This window comes from Leopardus geoffroyi, chromosome B4 (assembly GCF_018350155.1).
Source record: "Leopardus geoffroyi isolate Oge1 chromosome B4, O.geoffroyi_Oge1_pat1.0, whole genome shotgun sequence".
Classification (NCBI taxonomy): Eukaryota; Metazoa; Chordata; class Mammalia; order Carnivora; family Felidae; genus Leopardus; species Leopardus geoffroyi.
Window position 1 is genome coordinate 24,213,783 of NC_059341.1, and position 21,318 is coordinate 24,235,100.

The 21,318-nt window shown below is 37.9% G+C and overlaps 1 protein-coding gene across 4 annotated transcripts in view; it reads left to right on the forward strand.

Annotated features, from left to right (window-relative positions):
• The window catches only part of MYO3A (myosin IIIA), a 246,003-nt gene that overhangs the window by 210,330 nt on the left and 14,355 nt on the right, over positions 1-21,318 (forward strand). For 3 of the 4 annotated variants that reach the window (XM_045465681.1, XM_045465682.1, XM_045465680.1), the window contains one exon: positions 21,168-21,274. The exons of the other annotated variant lie outside the window; for it this stretch is intronic. In XM_045465681.1, the coding sequence (XP_045321637.1) occupies positions 21,168-21,274 (107 nt within the window). The remainder of the gene's footprint in view (positions 1-21,167; positions 21,275-21,318) is intronic. 4 annotated transcript variants of the gene reach the window in all.

Consider the following 21,318-nt stretch of genomic DNA (forward strand, 5'->3'; position numbering starts at 1 on the left):
TTCTTCACTGGATTATTTGTTTTTCAGGTGTTAAGTTTGGTAAGTTCTTTATAGATTTTTGATACCATAATAGACTCTTAGATACAGAGAACAAACTGAGAGTTGATGGAGGTGAGGGGTTGGGGGGTGGGAGAAATGGGTGATGGGCATTGAGGAGGGCACTTGTTGGGATGAGCACTGGGTTTTGTTATGTAAGTGATGAATCATAGAAATCTACTCCTGAAGCCAAGACTACACTGTATACATTATATGTTAGTTAATGTGATAATAAATTATCCACACACGCAAAAAAGTGGCTCTCTTGCCCTTTCTACCACCACTGCTCTCAGGCCCTGGCCCAGAACCTCTTGATGTTAAGAAGCAGCTTCACAAGTCAGAGCCCAGATGCCCATCAGTTTGACAGCCTCCTGTGACCCAGGCCCACATGGCCTGCTGACAGTTGGAAGCAGAGGGGAAAGGTGGGGACTTCAGCTTCCCTCTTGGTTATATGTGCTGCAGCCCTGGTAAATGTGGGGCAGTGAGGTATTGGTGGTGCAGGGAAGCCAGGGAAACCAGGCAGTGTCCCTGAGTAAGCAGCTCAGCCCTGTCCTTAAAGGGAAAGGAGGAGTGGGGGAGGGGTGGCAGCTTCCTACGAAGCTGTGTGTGTGTGTGTGTGTGTGTGTGTGTGTGTGTGTGTGTGTGATCTTTATTCATCTGTTGATGGACATTTAGGTTGTTTTCATATCTTGGCTATTGTGAACAATGCTGCAGTGAACATGGGAACACAGATACCTATTTGAGGTACTTATTTCACTTTCTTTGGATATGTATCCAAAGGGGGATTGCTGGATCATATGGTAGTTCTACTTTTCATTTTTTGAGGTACCTCCATATTGTTTTCTGTAGTGGCTGTACCAATTTACATTTTCACCGGCAATGTACAAAAGTTCCCTTTCTCCACATCCTAGCCATGTGTGTTTCTCTTGCCTTTTTAATAATACCCATCCTAACAGATGTTGAAGTAAAATCTCATTGTGATTTTGATTTGCGTTTTCTGGATGCTTAGTGATATTGAACACCTTTTCAAATACTATTGGCCATTTGTATGTCTTCTTTGGAAAAATGTCACTTCAGGTCATTTGTCAGTTTTTAAATTGGGGTGGCTTGGTGTTTTGCTTGAGTTGTGTGAGTTCCCTGTATATATTGTGGATATTAACTCTTTATCTGATATTAACTCTTTATCTGATACATGGTTTTCAAATACTTTCTCCTATTCCATACATTGCCTTTTTATTTTGTTAATGGTTTCCTTTGCTATAGTGAAGCTTTTTTGATATACTTTCCTGTGCTTTTGTTATCATGTCCAAAAATTTACTGCCAAAGCCAATGTCAAAGAGCTTTTCCCTATGTTGTATTCTAGGATTTTTATGGATTCAGGTTTTATGCTTAAGTCTTTAATCCATTTTGAGCTGAATTTTTGTGTGATGCAAGATGAGTCCAATTTCATCTTTTTGTGTGTGGATATCCAGTTTCTCCAGCACCGTTTGTTGAAGAAATTGCCTTTTCCCCTTTGTGTATTCAGGTGCCCATATCAAAACATATATGCTTGGGTTCACTTCTGGTTTCTCTGTTCTGTTCCATTGGTCTAGGTGCCTGTTTTTATGCCAATATCATACTCTTTTTGATTACTATAACTTTATAATACAGCTTGAAATTAGGAAGTATAATGCTTCCAATTCTGTTTTTTTTTTTCTCAAAATTGCTTTGTCAGGGACTTTGAAGAGACCTAAATGGTTAGAATATGATTAGAAAGTCGAATTAGTTCACTTTATTCTTCAATCTGACATTTTTTATTTTTTTATTTTTTTTAATATGAAATTTATTGTCAAACTGGTTTCCATACAACACCCAGTGCTCATCCCAAAAGGTGCCCTCCTCAATACCCATCACCCACGCCCCATCTACCCTCAGTTTGTTCTCAGTTTTTAAGAGTCTCTTATGCTTTGGCTCTCTCCCTCTCTAACCTCTTTTTTTTTTTTCTTCCCCTCCCCCACGGACTTCTGTTAAGTTTCTCAGGATCCACATAAGAGTGAAAACATATGGTATCTGTCTTTCTCTGTATAGCTTATTTCACTTAGCATAACACTCTCCAGTTCCATCCACGTTGCTACAAAAGGCCATATTTCATTATTTCTCATTGCCATGTAGTATTCTATTGTGTATATAAACCACAATTTCTTTATCCATTCATCAGTTGATGGACATTTAGGCTCTTTCCATAATTTGGCTATTGTTGAGAGTGTTGCTATAAACATTGGGGTACAAGTGCCCCTATGCATCAGCACTCCTGTATCCGTTGGGTAAATTCCTAGCAGTGCTATTGCTGCGTCATAGGGTAGGTCTATTTTTAATTTTTTGAGGAACCTCCACACTGTTTTCCAGAGTGGCCGCACCAGTTTGCATTCCCACCAACAGTGCAAGAGGGTTCCCGTTTCTCCACATCCTCTCCAGCATCTATAGTCTCCTGATTTGTTCATTTTAGCCACTCTGACTGGCGTGAGATGATATCTGAGTGTGGTTTTGATTTGTATTTCCCTGATGAGGAGTGACGTTGAGCATCTTTTCATGTGCCTGTTGGCCATCTGGATGTCTTCTTTAGAGAAGTGTCTATTTATGTTTTCTGCCCATTTCTTCACTGGATTATTTGTTTTTAAATGGACCTAACAAAAATATCAGAGATAAATTTTTAGCTTCTAGGGGGAGAATTGTCATTCAGTGACATTTCTTTGACCCCAGGTTTAGAGGGAGCGCTTTTTGTTCTGAACACACGTAGAGAGGTTACGTATTATACTCCACTGCTTTAAGGCTAACTTGGCAAACATCTGAGTTGTCCTGTGTCCCTGAGAGTAGCAGAGGAAGAGCCTGCAAGAGAGCGTGAAGTGGCCTGAGGACTGAGAGGCTCTGGGTGGACCTGACAACCCAGAACCAAGGAGAAAGAGAGGACATTGGCAGAAGTAGTAGATGCCAGTGACCAGAGACTAGATAGCCGTCACTCTCAGCAGATGCTGATGAAAATCTGGGAATAACTACAGAGCAGATGGACTATTTTCATTGACACCGTGAGGCTGTAAAAGTCTGCCAACCCCAACCTAGATGTGACCCGGAGAGAAAAGAGGAGTGTCAGAAAGCTAAAATTACTAAGTTTACTCATAAGACATTAAGAAAATTGAAAGAGACTGAGTTTAACTAGGATTCGTTAAAAATAACGTTAACAGTAGAAGGGCACCTGGGTGACTCAGTCGGTTAAGCGTCTGACACTTGGTTTCAGCTCAGGTCACGATCTCACAGTTCGTGGGATTGAGCCCCACATCAGACTCCATACTATCAGCTTCAGATTCCCTCTCTCCCTCTTTCTATACCCCTACCCTGCTTGCACACTCACACACACTCTTTCTCAAAATAAATAAACTTATAAAAAATAATGTAACAGTAGAAAATGGAAACGAACACCAAGAGGTAAAAATTAAGTCTGGTTTTAAGAAACTCAGGTTACATTTTTGTACATCTGAATTGTTGTACAGTGGATACTCAACCCTGCTATAGACAACTGCATTTTTGAAAGATCCTTTGGATTGCAGTGTAGGGATAGAATCTGATGGCACAAAGGGTATACATGGAAGACCAGCAAGAGATGATGGTGGTTAAGATGCAGTGAGGCTGAGGAGGTAAACAGAAGCAGAGGTTAGTCAACAGACAGGTGGATAAGTGCATAGCACTGAGGTCATTCAGGAAGTCCACCAATCGCAAGAGAAGAAAGTCTAGAGCAAGAGTTCAGACACATACAGATCAGGGAGAGAGGAACCAGCAAAGAGGAGCAACCAGAGAGCTGGGAAGAACACCACGGAGCCTAGCACCTTAGAAGCCCCAGTAAGAAGGTTTTCAGGGTGTTGTGTAGAATGATACTGACCGAACAAGAAGAGAATTATAAAGTCTCCACTGAATTTCCTATGCATTAGGAATTACTTACTAAACTCCCCAGAGTTTTTTTTAATATTAGAATAGATACAAATGGAAAAGGGGATGCAAATGTTCATTGTGCTGCATTTTGGGAGATTACACTCACAACATCTGCTAGGCTTTATCATTGGGTATAGTCTGTGTTCGTATATTTTAGTGATCTCTGCAAGTTTAAAAAATTTCTTGACTAGTCTATGAAAGTTTATGGAAAATATAAAGAATTCCAACTGAGGTCACACACTAAGCCAGATATTGCTTGGTCAGTATTTAATCCCTGCAATGGTTCTAGATCCATTTCATTGTACCTTTGGATGGGCTTGTCTCACCTCAGGATAGGAAAACTCCAACCTAAGTTTCGGACTCTTGTTTTCTTTATAAAACAGCACAAGTTTGCTAATCTCCTAACTACATTTATTTTTTTAATGTTTGTTTACTTTTGAGAGAGAGGGAGACAGAGCACAAGCAGAAGAGAGGCAGAGAGAGAGGGAGACACAGAGTCCGCAGCAGGCTCCAGGCTCTGAGCTGTCCACACAGAGCCCGACATGGGGCTCGAACCCACAGGCCCCAAGATCTGACCTGAACTGAAGTTGGACGCTTAGCTGACTGAGCCACCCAAACGTCCTCCTCCTAACCACATTTAAACCAGGAATTCCTACCACCCATTCCCTATTCCTCCAGCTCTAGTGACTTTCTCAGTTATCTTCATACACCTTCAGGCATCACAAAGTTCACACAGGTAGGCGGGTGCACGCTTGGAGGAAGTAGATTATCAGTTAAATAAGTCAGCATGTACTTATTTAACTTCAGAGTTATTTGGTGTCGATTAGTGTTTTCCTCCTCAAAGAGATTTTCAACCCTATGCCATGTCATATGCTACTGTGCACTCATTTTTCTGTTACCCTAGCATACCTTCATCACACAGTAGACGTTCAGTAACTGCTTATTAATTGGCCAGAAAGCTGTTTAATTTCCTCCTTGAATTACAGTGAAACAAACTATAGTGACCAGAGGAGTGAAATTTTGAAAGTATGGTTTTTATAAAAACAAAAAAAATGTAACATTACATTCTTTATTTTTTTTTTAAGTTTATTTATTTTGAGAGAGAGAGCACAAGGCAGGGAGGAAACAGAGAAAGAGGGAGAGAGAGAGAATCCCAAGCAGGCTCCACACTGTCAGCGCAGAGCCCATCGTGGGGCTTGAACTCACGAACCATGAGATTGTGACCTGAGCCAAAATCAAGAGTCAACAGTTTAACCGACTGAGCCACCCAGGCGCCCCACATTACATTCTTTAAGTGTTCACGGATTTGTGTATATTATCTGATTTTAAACTCCTCCAGTCAGAAAGAAAAAAAGTTCTTATAATATATAGATGACCTGTCTCCTTAGACCAACAGGATAACCAACTCCCAAATTTGGCACCTTGCAGTCCAAGCAGCTGCCCTCACCTGTGGAGGCAGATTTAGCTGATGCGCTCTTAGTTTAGGTTCAGCAGGCCACCCCTACAGTACTGACCTTCATGGCAAACCATGCCCCGCCCCATGAAAAATTTCACTTGGGAAAACAAAATCAAGCTCATTTACAAATAACTCCATCATTAAAATAAGGCTAAGAGTCATCTGAAATTTTAGTTCTCTCACGATTCTCACAAATCCATAGGCACCTTCAACTATTTGCTACACCGAACTCTGTTGTAAGAACTCAGTAAGCCGTAGGTGGATTATATAAAGTAGCTGGGGAAACTTCTTACCTATTCTAAAGAAAGCCCTAGAAAACATGAATAGTCCAGGAAGATAATTAAGTTTTTCAAATTAATTCTAACAAGCTCTAACCTTATTCTGCAAGGTTTCTTTTTCTGGGAGACGTATCTTTTTAATGTGCACAAGTGTCGAGGTAAAATAATGTCCAAATGAAAACTGAGCATCTAGTTATAAAGTTTAAAAATAAAATAAGGTAATGGGGCGCCTGGGTGGCGCAGTCGGTTAAGCGTCCGACTTCAGCCAGGTCACGATCTCGCGGTTCGTGAGTTCGAGCCCCGCGTCGGGCTCTGGGCTGATGGCTCAGAGCCTGGAGCCTGTTTCCGATTCTATGTCTCCCTCTCTCTCTGCCCCTCCCCCGTTCATGCTCTGTCTCTCTCTGTCCCAAAAATAAATAAACGTTGAAAAAAAATAAAATAAAATAAGGTAAGCACATGAACTACTTATTTTATATCTTTGTTTTGATAACAGTTGTAATAAATTGAAACTGATATGAGCTAATTGTACCTGCATTTTTGTTGAGAGAAATGTAGTGTAGGATATGTGTAACTGGAGCATGGCCGTTGGGTCATAGATCCTAATAAATGCTGTTGTATTCATAAGTATTCAATGACATTGCATTATTACTCCTGAATAGTGTGGTGGTGGGGGGGGGGATGTTTTTCTTCTTAATTATGGTACACCTGGCGATTTGTTTTGACCACTGTGAAGAGAAGAAAAAAGATTAATTCTAGGACAAATAAATTCAGGTAACACAAAAGCATATTCTCTTTCTTTCCTTTTACAAAGAAGCTATGACTATCCAACAGGCTGTAATTTTTTAATGGGTTGCAAGGTTAACAAATAAGAATGTATTGTAATTCCCATGCTTCAGCTACGTAATATCAACAGAAAATTCAACACTAGATCAAAGCTGCCCCTTGCCATGCACACAAAGAGTGGATATAATACAAATGCTTTTATGTTGCTTTCAGAGTAAATGTCAGGGGGGAGAAAACTTACAATTTTCCATTTATTTCTAAATTTTTATGGCATTTAGATCCATGCAATAATGCTTTATATTTTCAGTTACTATGATGTAGGTTTGATCTGCTTTATTTTTAAGGACTGCCTGTCATCTTGCCATTTAATGCTGGCACCTAGAAATGCATTTTGCAAACTATCCAAGAATAGATGTCCTCCTGCATCTATAAACATGCTTACATTCATGTGAAAGCCAGGTAGTTCAAATAATGCTGGGTTATATATTTTATAGTATTATTTTTTTGTTAAGAGTAGAAGGTAAAGAGATTTCAAAAGTTGTATTGCTTCCCACCTAACACTTACCTACCTGAATTCATTTGCTATTCCTCTTTCTTCATAAGAAGTAATACCAACTCTCCAGGTCTCTTAAGAAAAAAACTCAGTATATAAAATTAAATGATTTTATTTACAATCTTACAATTCAGCGAGAATCATTTATTTTCGGTATTTAACTACATATTAAACACTAATCATATTAAACAGTTTATTTTACATAAGTTTACGCTCTGAAGTGTGGATTTTTGATGAGTTAACTGAATTAGTTCAGACAAAATACTTGACCTAGAAGCCTTCAGTGGAAACAGCTACACTTTTCTACACTCAAATTATTTCTCCTCATTCCATACTTTGTACCTATTCTAAACTAGGAAGAACATGGAGCTAACATGGAAGCAGGAGAGTAATGAACAATGTAATCCCCCCCCTCAACTTCCCATTAAAGTTTTGATTAAAATGCACCAAAAGACCAATAATAGCAGCACTAGAAACTGAGTTTTTTCTTTACATATTTTGACACCATATTACTTAGCTACTTGAGATCAATTCAAAGAGAAATTATATAGCATAGTTAATACAGTAGTATAATCAACAAGGTAAGTTCATGTATAATATATTTATAATTTCATATCCTATAGAGAAAATAACTTTTTTCAAGTATCTAATGTATTTTAAATTTTTTAAATTTTTTTAAAAATGTTTTTAATGTTTATTTACTTTTGAGAGAGAGAGAGAGCACACAAGTGAGCAGGGGAGGGGCAGAGAGAGAGGGAGACTCAGAATCTGAAGCAGGCTCCAGGTTCCAAGCTGTCAGCACAGAGCCCGATGCAGGGCTCGAACTCACAAACTGTGAGATCATGACCTGAGCCAAAGGAAGATGCTTAACCGACTGAGCCACCCAGGCACCCCTAAATTTTTTTTCTTATAACTAGACATGCTGGCCAGTCCACAAACTCCCCCAAATCATAATTGAACCAGATTACACTTTCTGACTATAATGCAATTGAGATAGAATTGAAAACCACAGATCAGCAAATTAAAAATCAATAAGATAATCTGAAGTAAAGAAATTATAATTAGAACTATAAATTATTTTGAATTAATAAAAATGAGAATAGTCACATTTAAAAATGATGAATGGGAGGCAGCCAAGCCTATACTCATAGGAAAATTCAAATCATTACATGTTTTCATTATTAAGAGAAAATAATGACAAAAGAATGTAAGTTGAGAAATTTTTAAGGAAAATTAGATGTTCTTCAACACCAGGAAAAAAAAAATAATAATTACAATAAGACAAAATACATCAAATATCTAAATGAAACTAGGATAATGTTTTTTTGAAAATAAAACAACAAAATAAATTCCTAATTAATTACTTAAAAAAGAATCCACCAAAAAACAGAAATAAGAGATTACAACAAATACAGTTGATAATACTAAAATCTTATCATACTCAATGCAATCAATTTCACAAACACAATCTGGGGCTGAAACATAAATTTCGAAAAAGAAATTAGCCAATATGATGATATGTCTATAAAGGAAAAGTTGACAAGAACCTGAGTGTTTTATGCAATTGCATTTAAACTTCTTGGACAGATAATTCCCATAATATGCAATCTGTTTAAGAAACAAAGAATAATATAGAAAGTTACCTATTTTATGAAGGTCATGTACCCTGAAACCAAAGTCTGACAAATAACATTTTAGGAAGGAAGGAAGGGAGCACGGCCGGGGTGGGGGGGTGGGGGAGAAGGGAGAGAGGAAAAGAGGGAATTTAGCGTTAGGTCAATCTCAGAGATTTAGAGGTAACACTCCTAAATGCAGTACTAACTTAGTGCAATATTACATTAAAAGACTCTCTAAATAGAACATATTAATGTAACACAGTATCAAAAGGTCAAAAGAAAAAAGTCATCTAGATAAATGCTGAAACACTTTTCAAAAAAATAGCACCTGGTCCTGATGAATAGCAGAGCTCTTACTAAATTAAAAATAGAAGGAAATTCTTTAATAATATAAAGATATATTTCCTAAGCCAATTGTCAACATCATTGTTAGCTGTAAAACACTGGAAGCAGTTCCATTAGAAAGTGAGATTAAGATAAGTATTCTAGCGACACTTTTTTACATTATTTGGGAATTTCTACCTGATGCAACAAGACAGCAAACAGAAGTTTCTACAAAAGCATAACTATTGAAAACAAGAAGATAAGGTGTAAAGGCATTAGTAGACAACATGAATTTTGATCTTAAAAATGCAAAGAATGAACCAAAATGATTGGTACTAACAATAGAATTCAGCAAGGATATATAGATATGTGGGCATTCTTTCCCATAAAAAGTGTATAATGGAAAAAAGAGCTCTCTGGGAAATAATGTAAACATAACTTCTAAAATTAATTTCAAGGTTTAAAAAGAAAACCTCATGCAATCTGTATGAGATTTTCTTTAGAACTTAAGAAAATGTCCCTAAAGATCATGTGTAAATTTCAGGAAAAAAGAATAATTAGAAATGAGGACTTTCTCTATTAGATAGAAAAATGAATCCTATAGAGCTACAATAATTAAAATCATATGCTTCTATTATAAAAATCAACTACATATTAATAAGACAGACAGGATACCCCTACAATTGACCCTAGTATCTATAAAACCCTGCCACAAAAACCAAAACAATAAGAAATAGGTGAACAATGTTCAATTGTTTTCTAATTTGGAGAGAAGAAATAAGATAATCTTACATTAAGCTGAACACCCAAATATTTCCCACATATATTAATGATTTCCTTGTAAGAAATAAACCAAAAGCAACCAGATGATGGTTTCACAATCTCTTCTTAGGAAAGGATAAAACATAAGAAGTAATAAAAGGAATTACAGAGAAAAGATGTGATAGCTTTGGACTGCGTAAACATTTAAACCTTCCAGAGATTAGAAAGCATTAGAAGTTAACTAAATACAAACTGGATAAAAACCTTAGAACAAATGGAAAAGGGTTAGCATGTGTAATGCACGAAAGGCTCTTACAAATAATTAGGAAAAACGTTAACACCCCCCAATGGAAAATTGGGCACAAGACATTAATTTATTTATAGAAGAACAAATGCAAATGCCACCTAAACCTATAGATGACTACCCTAGAAATAAAAATAAAAATTACAACAAAATTACTATTTTTTACTCCTCAAAATGTCAAGGATGAAAAAACATTTAACAGTGATGAGAATGTGCCAATGTAACTATTCTCAAACACTAATGGTAAGACCACAGAGTCCAGGTTTCATGTAAAGTGATTTGGCAACATAAAAAAATGGGAATAGTTTGTATCATTGACCCAGTAAACCCACTTATTAGGACTTACAGCCTAAGGAAATAATCAGAACTGAAAAAGAAAAATTTATGTACATGGCAAAAAATAAAATGAGGCCATAAGAAAATTATTAATAAGTAATGACACATTCATAGATGGAATATTAACAGTCCCAAAAATTCATTTCTCAAAGAACAGCCTTGGAAAACTGCTAGCTAATCCAACTACAGGATGAAATATTACAGAACTGGAATTTGAACACTGTAAATAATCAGCTTAATCTTCCACCGTGTGAGGTGGTTCATTGACAAGAGCACCTACGTGAAAAGCTCTAGAAAAGCTGAGTGGACCGGCTGAGTAAGCAACCGCGGGTAGAGTGGGCCCTCTCCATCTTTCATTGACTTCGACCTTCAGAGTCCAGTTCTGTATAAAATTAGGAATCTGAATAATGTGACCGCAGCCTGGTACAGAGCTTCCACAGCCACGTGCGGTAAGACGAGAACGTCATCTCCAGGTATGTCATCTTTGTTCCCAGGCTGTCTTGAGTCACTGAAAGCTTGCTTGACATTTCCTCCAGCCATGTTCCTTGCTTCCTTGACATGCTCCAGTAAGGAATAATGACATTAAAAATAGTGTATTTCCCCTCACCTTCATAGGAACCACCTAATGTGTGTTATAAAGTAGGAGCAGAAGACAACTAAAGGTTGCCTGTTTAAAATTAGATAATGTCCTTCTATTCTGTTTTCAAAAGGCCAATCTGAGAAAGTGACTACGAACAATGAATAATTTTCTCAAATGTGGCTCTCTTGCGGAAAATTAACATAGGTTTCACCTCAGGCTATATACTTAAGTATTTTTCAGATGGATTAAGATCAATATGATCTTGAAAAATAACCAAGATGTCATTAGGGGGCCTCCAGTGCCCTTCTCCAGGCAAGGAAGTGTATATTTTGGTGTCTGACCATCTCCATAGTCCTGTGGCCAAACACAGGACACATGCTGCCAATTCAGCATGACAGTTCACCATCCCTAACAAAGAAGGCACTCTCAAGACTCCCTCAGCACCACTGTGTGTACTCTCATTTGCCTCTGTCAGGACACTCTGGTTTGATGACGGTGCATGAGTATGCAAGATGGCTGGGAGTAAGAACATGACCAACCCGGTAACTAGAACAAACTGGTCTTTGAGGACTAGTCCAAGACCTCAGCCCAACAAACATGCCAGCACTACACAGCAGATATGTAGTGATTGTGTCCAGGAGACAAATGGTAATCTAGAGGGCATGTACCTCGGTCCACCTACAAACAGAGCTACTTAATTCTCCTCTGTTCTCCTATAGCATAACTAAAAGAGACACGAGGGGCAGGCTGTGGGCAGCACCTTACCTAAACCTAGAAGTATAATTTAGAAGTAAAGGCTCAACTGATGAATGGATAAAGAAATTGTGGTTTATATACACAATGGAGTACTACGGGGCAATGAGAAAGAATGAAATCTGGCCCTTTGTAGCAACATGGATGGAACTGGAGAGTGTGATGCTAAGTGAAATAAGCCATACAGAGAAAGACAGATACCATATGTTTTCACTCTTATGTGGATCCTGAGAAACTTGACAGAAACCCATGGGGGAGGGGAAGGAAAAAAAAAAGAGAGAGGTTAGAGTGGGAGAGAGCCAAAGCATAAGAGACTCTTAAAAACTGAGAACAAACTGAGGGTTGATGGGGGGTGGGAGGGAGGGGAGGGTAGGTGATGGGCATTGAAGAGGGCATCTTTTGGGATGAGCACTGGGTGTTGTATGGAAACCAATTTGACAATAAATTTCATATATTAAAAAAATAAAAATAAATTAAAAAAAATAAAAAGTAAAGGCTCAGTTTTAAAGGTTCTGGATATTTGTGCAATACGCCCAAATCAGAGAGTGGCAAAAAGCTTAAAAGCCCATGACCTACAGAACAAGTACAGGTGTAAGTTGCCTCTAGGGCATCAGTGTTTGGTTGGTAGAGAAGGAGCCAAAGGAATGGCTTGAGCAGTCCCATATGGGGACAGGGGCCCATAGCTGCCTATTGAGAAGGTCAGAGGAAGCCTGTGAGTCAGATCCAGTGAATGGTAAGGCATCCCCAAAGTGTTAAGGACAACTCAGAGTAGGAGAAGCACCTATCTTACAACCCTTCACCTCAGGTAGACTCCAGAGAACACAGATAGACCATAGAGCAAAGCAAGTAGCCAAATGCAGGGTAACCATGAGACATGAAAGTGGCTCCAGGAGCTCAGAGCACGAGCAGTGCAAGGCAGAGAGGAGCAGTATGGAACTGAACTGGCACACAAGTTCAAAACCTGTATCCAGTCTCTTCCAGACTGGCTAGACTGGCCAAAGGTCAAATGAGAGGAAAGGCAGAAACAGAAGCTTCTGGAAGGCAAGTTGCTACCCTGACTGTGTGAATCCTGCCCTTAACATTCAGCAATGAATATTCCTCCCTTTTAAGATTTCCTGTAGGTCAACTATATAAATATAAATATAAATATAAATATAAATATAAATATAAATATAAATATAAATATAAATATAAATTGCTTAAAGTTCACAGACTGTCAGCAGTATGTGGAAATTTACAAAAAAAAAAAAACCTAATAACTTGACTTCTTAAAGCAGAAACTACAATACCATATAAGGGCATTTCTGTTCTGCTAATATCTGATTTAGACATGACATTTACACAAATTATACTCTGAATGCATACTTAAGTAAAATAGTTAATTATAATTAAAATAAGAATGATACTGAGATACAGTTTTCTAAAGCAAATATTACCAATGAGTTTTATGCTTTCTTCCAAATGAAAAATGTTGAGCTGTTTGTCCTTTCCTTATTCAAAGAAATGTGCATTCCCCGTGAACTAAAACACCTAAATTATTAACAGAACTATAATACAAATAAATATTTTACCTTCTGGCTATTTAATACAGCAATAACCTTTACAAGCTAATATTTATCATGCACATCACACAAAAGAGTCACAAACCTAATTTTGCTACTGCCAACATTGATATGCTGCTGTTAATTGGGGATTACAAATGTTTATGTCACTTTTGTAATTAAGGGGTTAGAATGACGTTAGCAGACAGTGTTTGTACTCCCCCTAAAAGAACAAAAATTTAGAGGGCAAACTCGGCTTGCCTTTCTGGAATATTTGTATGCTGATAAGCTCATGGGAAGTTTGCTCTTCAAAAATACAAAACATTCTGGAGAAATTTAATTTGAATTCAATCAGACCCTGTTGAACACACTCATCAATAATTTTCACTTACTGGCTACCCACTTTGCATGGCAATATCTTAAGTGAGACACCTTTTTAAGAACATTCAGCCCTCTCCTTCAGATTATCCTGGTGAAGGAAAAAAAGTCAATGAACTAACATTAGAGCAGATACTGCAAGGTATAAGAATTAAACAAAAATTCTGAAAATTCAACTCATTTTGACATTTTTTATCTTGATAATATACACACACCCATGTGCATAGTTATAGTTTTACATAAATGAAGTGTAAAAAAACTAAAAGTTTTTTTTTTCTGTTTCCTTCCCCCTATTCTCTCTCCCTAGCCCACATTACTTCCCCCTCAAGGGAACCTTTATTATAAAGCATGTATTCTTTCATAGCTTTTGCAGATCTGTATACATGTATTTACACACACATACACATGCATTGTTTTTACATAAATAGGATCATAATAGACATACATCTTGCTTTTCTCCAATTCCTTAGCAGGAATCCCTGCACATCAGCCGGAAGAGCTATAATTCATTACTGGCAATATAATATTGCATGTGTGGATAACATGATTTATATAAGCTTTGCTCTATTGTTAGAGATTCACTTTGTTTCAGCTTTTTGCCACTGTGAGAAATGTTACATCTCTGAAAATGTCCTTGTATGCCAGGATTTTAGTTTTGTGGGTAAGTTCCTGGGTAGGATTCTTGAGTTGAAAGGTATGTTTGGTTCTGATAAACTGCTTTCCCAAAAGGCCCTAACAGTTGACATTTCTTCCAACACTTTGTGAGAACATACTTTTTCTGACATCTGGTTCAGTACTGTTCTCGTTCTTTTTAATCTTTGCTAATGTACCTGAAGTAAAATGATATGTTGTCATTATTTTAATTTCTATTTCCTTGTCTACTAGTACTTACTGTCTTTTTGGATTTGTTCATCCTGTATTTCCTGTTTAACTCATTTGCCCTTTTTTCTGTTGGTCTGTATTTTCGTAGTCATTTTGTAGCACTTTCATGTATTAGAAATACCATCCCTTGATTTCTCATCTGTGTTGTAAATATAGTTTTCCAAATCTATCATGTGTCTTCTGACTTTGTTGCCATATTAACGCTTTTATCTATTTTTCATAGCCAAATATGTCTACTTTTTAATGACTTCTGAATTTTAGTTAAGACATTTGTACCCTTGGATTGTTCCTGAAGCCCTCTGGGTTCTCTTTCCAGAGTTTTCTTCACTCCCCTATTTGCACTTGTCTTTAAAGCATCAGGAATTATTTTTCTGAACAGTGTCAATGGTGATCCAGTTAACAATATTCAATTTCCACTGTGTCTCTAATAAGGTAGAATGGAATCCATCTAACCTCTTAGCATCTCCAAATACCTACCACTTGCAGAACAACCATGAAAGGCAGGAAGACATCAAAACCTAAGTCATGATCTCCACCACCCAAAAACCTATGGCCCCACTATAAAAAAAAAAAGAAAAAAAAAACCACAGGTAAAAATAGTGATATTTTATGTTTTGCTTAGGGCTGCATAACAGCATTCCACAGACTGGGTGGCTTAAACAACAAATTTATTTCCTCATAGTTCTGGAGACAAGAAATCCAAGATCAATGTGTTGGCAAGGCTGGTTTCTTCTGAGGCCACTCTCATTGGTTTCTGGATGGCTGTCTTCTCCATATCTTACATGGTCTTCCTTCTGTTGTGAGTCTGTGTCCTAACCTCCTCTTACAAGGACACGGTCATATTGGATTGGGGCCCACCCTTGTCACATCCCTTCAGAGACCTTTTCTCTAAATACAGCCATACTCTGAAGTACTGGGGGTTACGTCTTCAACATACGAATTTTGAGGGGGCATTTCAAATGATCTATACAGCCTGTAAGTACTATTGGTATTCCCTGAGAGGGGGAATCACTGGACGGTAAGTGAGAGCTTCTTGGAAGAGCTAGCACTGGAGACAGGCACTGGAAGCATACTTCAGATTTCAGTGAGGCTGTGAAAAGCTTTTCTATGAGAAGATCAAAATAAGCAGAGTGATAGCTATAAACACGGTGTGTCAGGTTCCAGTGAGGTAAGTCGACCAGAGGAGATAGTTCGTGCTGGGGAGAAGCGGGTGATAAAATCGGAACTGCTGAGATTGTAAGTAATCTGGATTTAGGAGAAGTTTAGCCTTAATCAAAGAAGCAAAAAAAGCATCATAAATTTCTGGGAAACGAAACTTCATAATTAACATGATATTTAAGGAAGAGAAGTCTGGTCTTCATTTGTGAGATGAAGCATGGAGAACAGATTAAGACTCTGCCACAATTATTAAATGAGAAGCTTAGCCCAGAGTGGTAGCAATGGTAGACAAGAAGAAATTGTGGGTGAATATTAGACATGTCAAAAAATGTATCAAAAAAAATGACAGAAGTTGATGATGGTCTGTTTATAGGAAAGGAACAAGAGGGATAAGGCAAAGGTGGTATCAGTATTTGCTGGGGTTGTGGGGAGAGCTGCAGAAACAATGGTGCCAGGCCATTAAGCTTGTGGTATACAGAATCCTAGATGGAGAAGAAAAATGACCACCGGTTCATTTGAGCCTGAGAGTTTGAGATGGAAGTACTGAATAGGAGATGAGAAATTGGGGCAGGAGCTCTGACAGGGTGAGAACACCCAACATGAGCTGGGTATCAGACCATCATCAGTATTGAGTACCCTGTGGGAAATTCAAGAAACAAAGAGGGGAGTGATTCAGTCTAGGAGGCAAAGCGATTATTTACTCATCCAGCAAAATTTTCTTAAGGACCTATCTGTCGAGCACTTCCTCATATGCCAGGAATACAGTGGTAAATAAGAGAAGGGGTGTCCTCTTCAGAAACCTCATCCTCAGCCATGAAGGCCAGGGATGGTCAATAATGTTAAATGATGAAGAAGTCAGCCATAGAGGGACAGATAAAGGGCCTTTGTATTTGTCAATAGAGTGGTCACCCTTGACTTTCTAGAAGGCAGTTTCAATAGTTTTGGTAATAGAAATCAGATTGAATGGGGAACATTTGGTGAGACAATGGAGCTAAGAGCAAGACTCTGTTTATTCCCAGAATCTGTTTTGTTTTCCACTCCCCTGGCACTTATTCAGATTCTTTGCCACCTTCAGTTTGATTAATTTCTGTTACAATAGTAATCCTCTGATATTTCAATTCGGACTCTAAATAACATTAAAGTCAAGTTAAAATGTAGTCACAGATCAGTTTCATGCTTCTAAAAACATAATAACTCCATACTATATTTTTATGTTTTTTGCTGTTCAGACTCAAATGAATAATATAAGTGGATATCACCAATACATTTTAAAATGGTAAGACTTTGCAAGAGCCATGGAAGCTTTTTAATAATCAGCACTGAGAGAGATGATTAGCAAAGAGCAAGAAAAAAATAAAAAGACCATCACTTGAAGTGGTGGCAAGAGTCCAGCTTTTACTGTCTTTCCTTGTGCCTGGGACAGTCTAGGACAGGATCAGACAGGGCTCAGATATTTGGATTCCCTCCACCTCCTCTGTCTATTCCTGTGAAGAAGAAGGGTTAGAGAACAGAAGGTGATGCAGAAATAATGTGCAGAGTTTGGTTGGAGAATGGTTTCACTCTTCTTGTCTATTACTAATCTCCATTAGCATGGTCTCATTAACAAAGATTTCGTGTTGTTTTGTCTTATTTGAAAGAGAACAGGAACGTCTGGTTGTCCTATGCAACATTTCATGTTTCTCTGATTGCTACATGCATTACACCTCCCTGAAATACTCAAGCTAGCTGATCTGTGTCATCCAGCAATTTCCCATAGATCTTGAAATGAATGAGCTGGATTATGTGAGAATATGAATGCTGTAGGTTCACCTAGTACGTTGGGCATGAGACTAGGAAGGTAGACATCTGTGTGAGTCTCTATCCCGGTTAAAACTGATCGGCACTACCAGTCACGGTTGTTAACACATAGTATAGATATTCATTGATTTGATTCTGTTTGACTTGATTTGGTTAGCATAGTTTGGAGAAATTCAGTTTCTCTGTGTTTCTACATCTAGATTAGGAATCATTCCTGCCCCTGTATTAATCGACATAATGATCTATAACTGCCTTTAAGTCCAGCTAAGAAATGTATGCTCAGGTGTATGTTGAATATAAGTCGTTCTCCAATAAGCACCCATACTCTACTCCCACCCTGATTCTGACATATCCATTGAACGGACATTTCTGCACAAGTGCAATCAGGGGATGCAGTGGTCAAAACAGACAGAAATACTTCAGGAGAGGCTCATTAGCTCTATAAGTGTGAAGCCAAGTATACAGATCGTCAGAAGCTCTGATGATGTTGCTACGGCTTTGAGAATTTGGCTATACTGACAGAGTAGAAAAAGACAACAAACTTTATTCTTTCTTGGTAAAGGTTTTAAAGTTAGGTCTGAAGATTCGAATAGTTTCAGGTTCTACATTTATAAGGGAGTCAAGCCTGAAAATGAGCTGTGTTCTTGTTTGGGCGTAACATAGGAGATGGTCCTTGAAGTGGAGAATGTGCAGTGCTTAGACGGATGGGTCACTGTGTAAGGCTGGTGGTTGGGGGAATCACAGCAAGATTCTATTGGTATAATGCCCTTTTTTAAAGTTTTTATTTAAATTCCTGTTAGTTGCCATACAGCGTACTATTAATTTCAGGTGTACAATATAGTGATTCAACACTTCCATACAGCACCTGGTGCTCATCACAAGTGCACTTCTTAATCCCCATCACCTATTTCACCCCTCCCACTCTCCCCTCTGGTAACCATCAGTTTGTTCTGTAGAGTTAAGAATCCATTTCTTGGTTTGCCTTTCTCTCTCTCTCTCTCTCTTTTTTCCTTTTATCATTTGTTTTGTTTCTTAAACTCCAATGTAAGTGAAATAATATGGTATTTGTCTTTCTCTGAACGACTTATTTTGCTTAGCATAATACTCTCTAGTTCCACTCATATTATTGCAAATGGCAAGATTTCATTCCTTTTTATGGCTGAATAGTAGTCAATTAAATCTATATCTATCTAGATATAGATATAGATATAGAAAGATATCTTTATCCATTTGTCTATCAATGTACACTTGGTTGTTTCCATAATTTGGTTATTGTAAATAATGCTGCTATAAGCATCAGGGGGTGAATGTGTCCCTTTGAATTTGTATTTTTGCATTCTTTCAGTAAATACCCAGTAGTGCAATTGCTGGATGGTAGGGTAGTTCTATTTGTAACTTCCTGAGGGAATGCTATACTGTTTTCCAGAGCAGCTACACCAGTTTGCATTGTCACCAACAGGGCAAGAAAGTTCTTTCTCTTTTCTCCTTTCTCCACATGCTCGTTAACACCTGCTGTTTCTTGTGTTGTTGACTTTAGCCATTCTGATAGGTATGAGGTGATATCTCATTGTAGTTTTGATTTGCATTTCCCTGATGGTAAGTGATGTTGAGCATCTTTTCGTGTGTCTGTTGGCTGTCTGTATCTCTCCTTAGGGAAAATGTCTATTCATGTCTTCTGCCCATTTTTAATTGGATTATTCATTTGTGGGGTGTTGAGTTTTAGGTATATTTTGGATACTAACTCTTTATCAGATATGTCACTTGCAAATATCTTCTCCCATCTTTTTCCCATTGAGTACTCTTTCCTGCTTTGTCAAAGATTAATTGACCCTATAATTCTGGGTTCCATTGATCTATGTGTCTGTTTTTGTGCCAGTACCATACTGTTTTGATTACTACAGCTTTGTAAGATAACTTGAAGTCTATAATTGTGATGCCTCTGACTTTGCTTTTCTTTTTCAAGGTTGCTTTGACTATTCAGGGTCTTTTGTAGTTCCATACAAGTTTTAGGATTCTTTGTTCTAGGTTTGTGAAAAATTCTATTGGTATTTTGATAGAGATTGAATTAAATGTGTAGATTGCTTTTGATAGTAGACATTTTAACAATATTTGTTCTTCTAATCCATGAGCATGGAATGTCTTTCCATTTTTTGTGTGTTCTCCTCAGTTTCTTTCATCACTGTTTTATAATTTTCAGAGTACAAGTCTTTTACCTCTTTGTTTAGGTTTATCCCTAGGTATCTTATTAGTTTTAGTGCAATGGTAAATGGGATTGATTTCTATTAATTTCTCTTTCTGCTGCTTCATCGTTGGTGTATAAAAATGCAACAGATTTCTGTACATTGATTTGTATCCTGAAACTTTACTGAATTCGTTTATCAGTTCTAGCATTTTTTTGGTGAGTCTTTCAGGTTTTGTACAGAGAGTATCCTGTCATCTGGAAATAGTGAAAGTTTTACTTCTCTTTTGTCAGTTTGGGTGCCTTTTATTTCTTTTTGTTATCTGGTTGCTGTGGCTAGGACTTGCAGTACTATGTTGAACAGCAGTGGTGAGAATGGACATCCTTGTCTTGTTCCTGATCTTAGAGGAAAAGCTCACTTTTTCCCCATTGAGGATGATATTAGCTGTGGATTTTTTATATGTGACCATTGTTACATTAAGATATGCTCCCTCTAAACCTACTTAGTTGAGAGTTTTTATCATGAATCGATGCTGTACTTGGTCAAATGCTCTTTCTGCATCTATTGAAATGATTATATGGTTCTTATACTTGCTTTTATTGATGTGACGTATCACAGCGATTGATTTATGAATATTGAACCACCCTTACAGCCCAGGAATAAATCCCAGTTGATCGTGGTGAATTATTTTTTTAATGTACTGTTGGATTTAGTCTGATAGTATTTTGTTGAGGATTTTTACATCTGTGTTCATCAGAGATAATTGGCCTGTAGTTCTTTTCATTTGTGATGTCTTTATCTAGTTTGGGTATCAGGGTAATGCTGGCCTCATAGAATGAATTTGGAGGTTTTCCTTCCTTTTCTATTTTTTGGAATAGTTTAAGAAAAATAGGTATTAACTCTTCTTTAAATAATTGGCATAATACTCCTTTTTTTAATTTTTTTTAACGTTTATTTATTTTTGAGACAGAGAGAGACAGAGCATGAACAGGGGAGGGGCAGAGAGAGAGGGAGACACAGAATCTGAAACGGGCTCCAGGCTCTGAGCTGTCAGCACAGAGTCCGACACGGGGCTCAAACTCACGGACCGTGAGATCATGACCTGAGCCGAAGTCGGACGCTTAACCAACTGAGCCACCCAGGCGCCCCGGCATAATACTCCTTTTAAAAGATTTTTCTGGCAGCTCTGACTCCTCTCCCCTTCATCCTCTGAACTGCTGCACACTATTCCATACTACCAAGGCATGCATTTCTTTTCTTCCCCTTTTTTCCTTTCCCTTACCTCTCAAAGCCCAAGACCACCAGACAATCAGAAGGAACACAGGGTAAGAAATATGATAAGGGTTGGTTGGGGGCGCAAAGGTATTTCCTCTTTCTCCCAGCTTAAGCCCCAGTTGTGTGTAAGTAATTTCTTATTTACCCCAAAAGGAAAACTTGCTTGATAACAGTCTTTGTAATTGAATACTTGTTTATGATCACCTTTCTTGTAGGTATCTCTAAAGAAGAAGAGCCAAAAATATTGAGGCCCCCAAGACGGCCCCGGAAACCCAAAACATTAAATAACCCTGAGGACTCCACATACTATTATCTACTACATGTAAGTGGCTCACTCTTACCATCAGATGGGAGCCATTGCAGCCA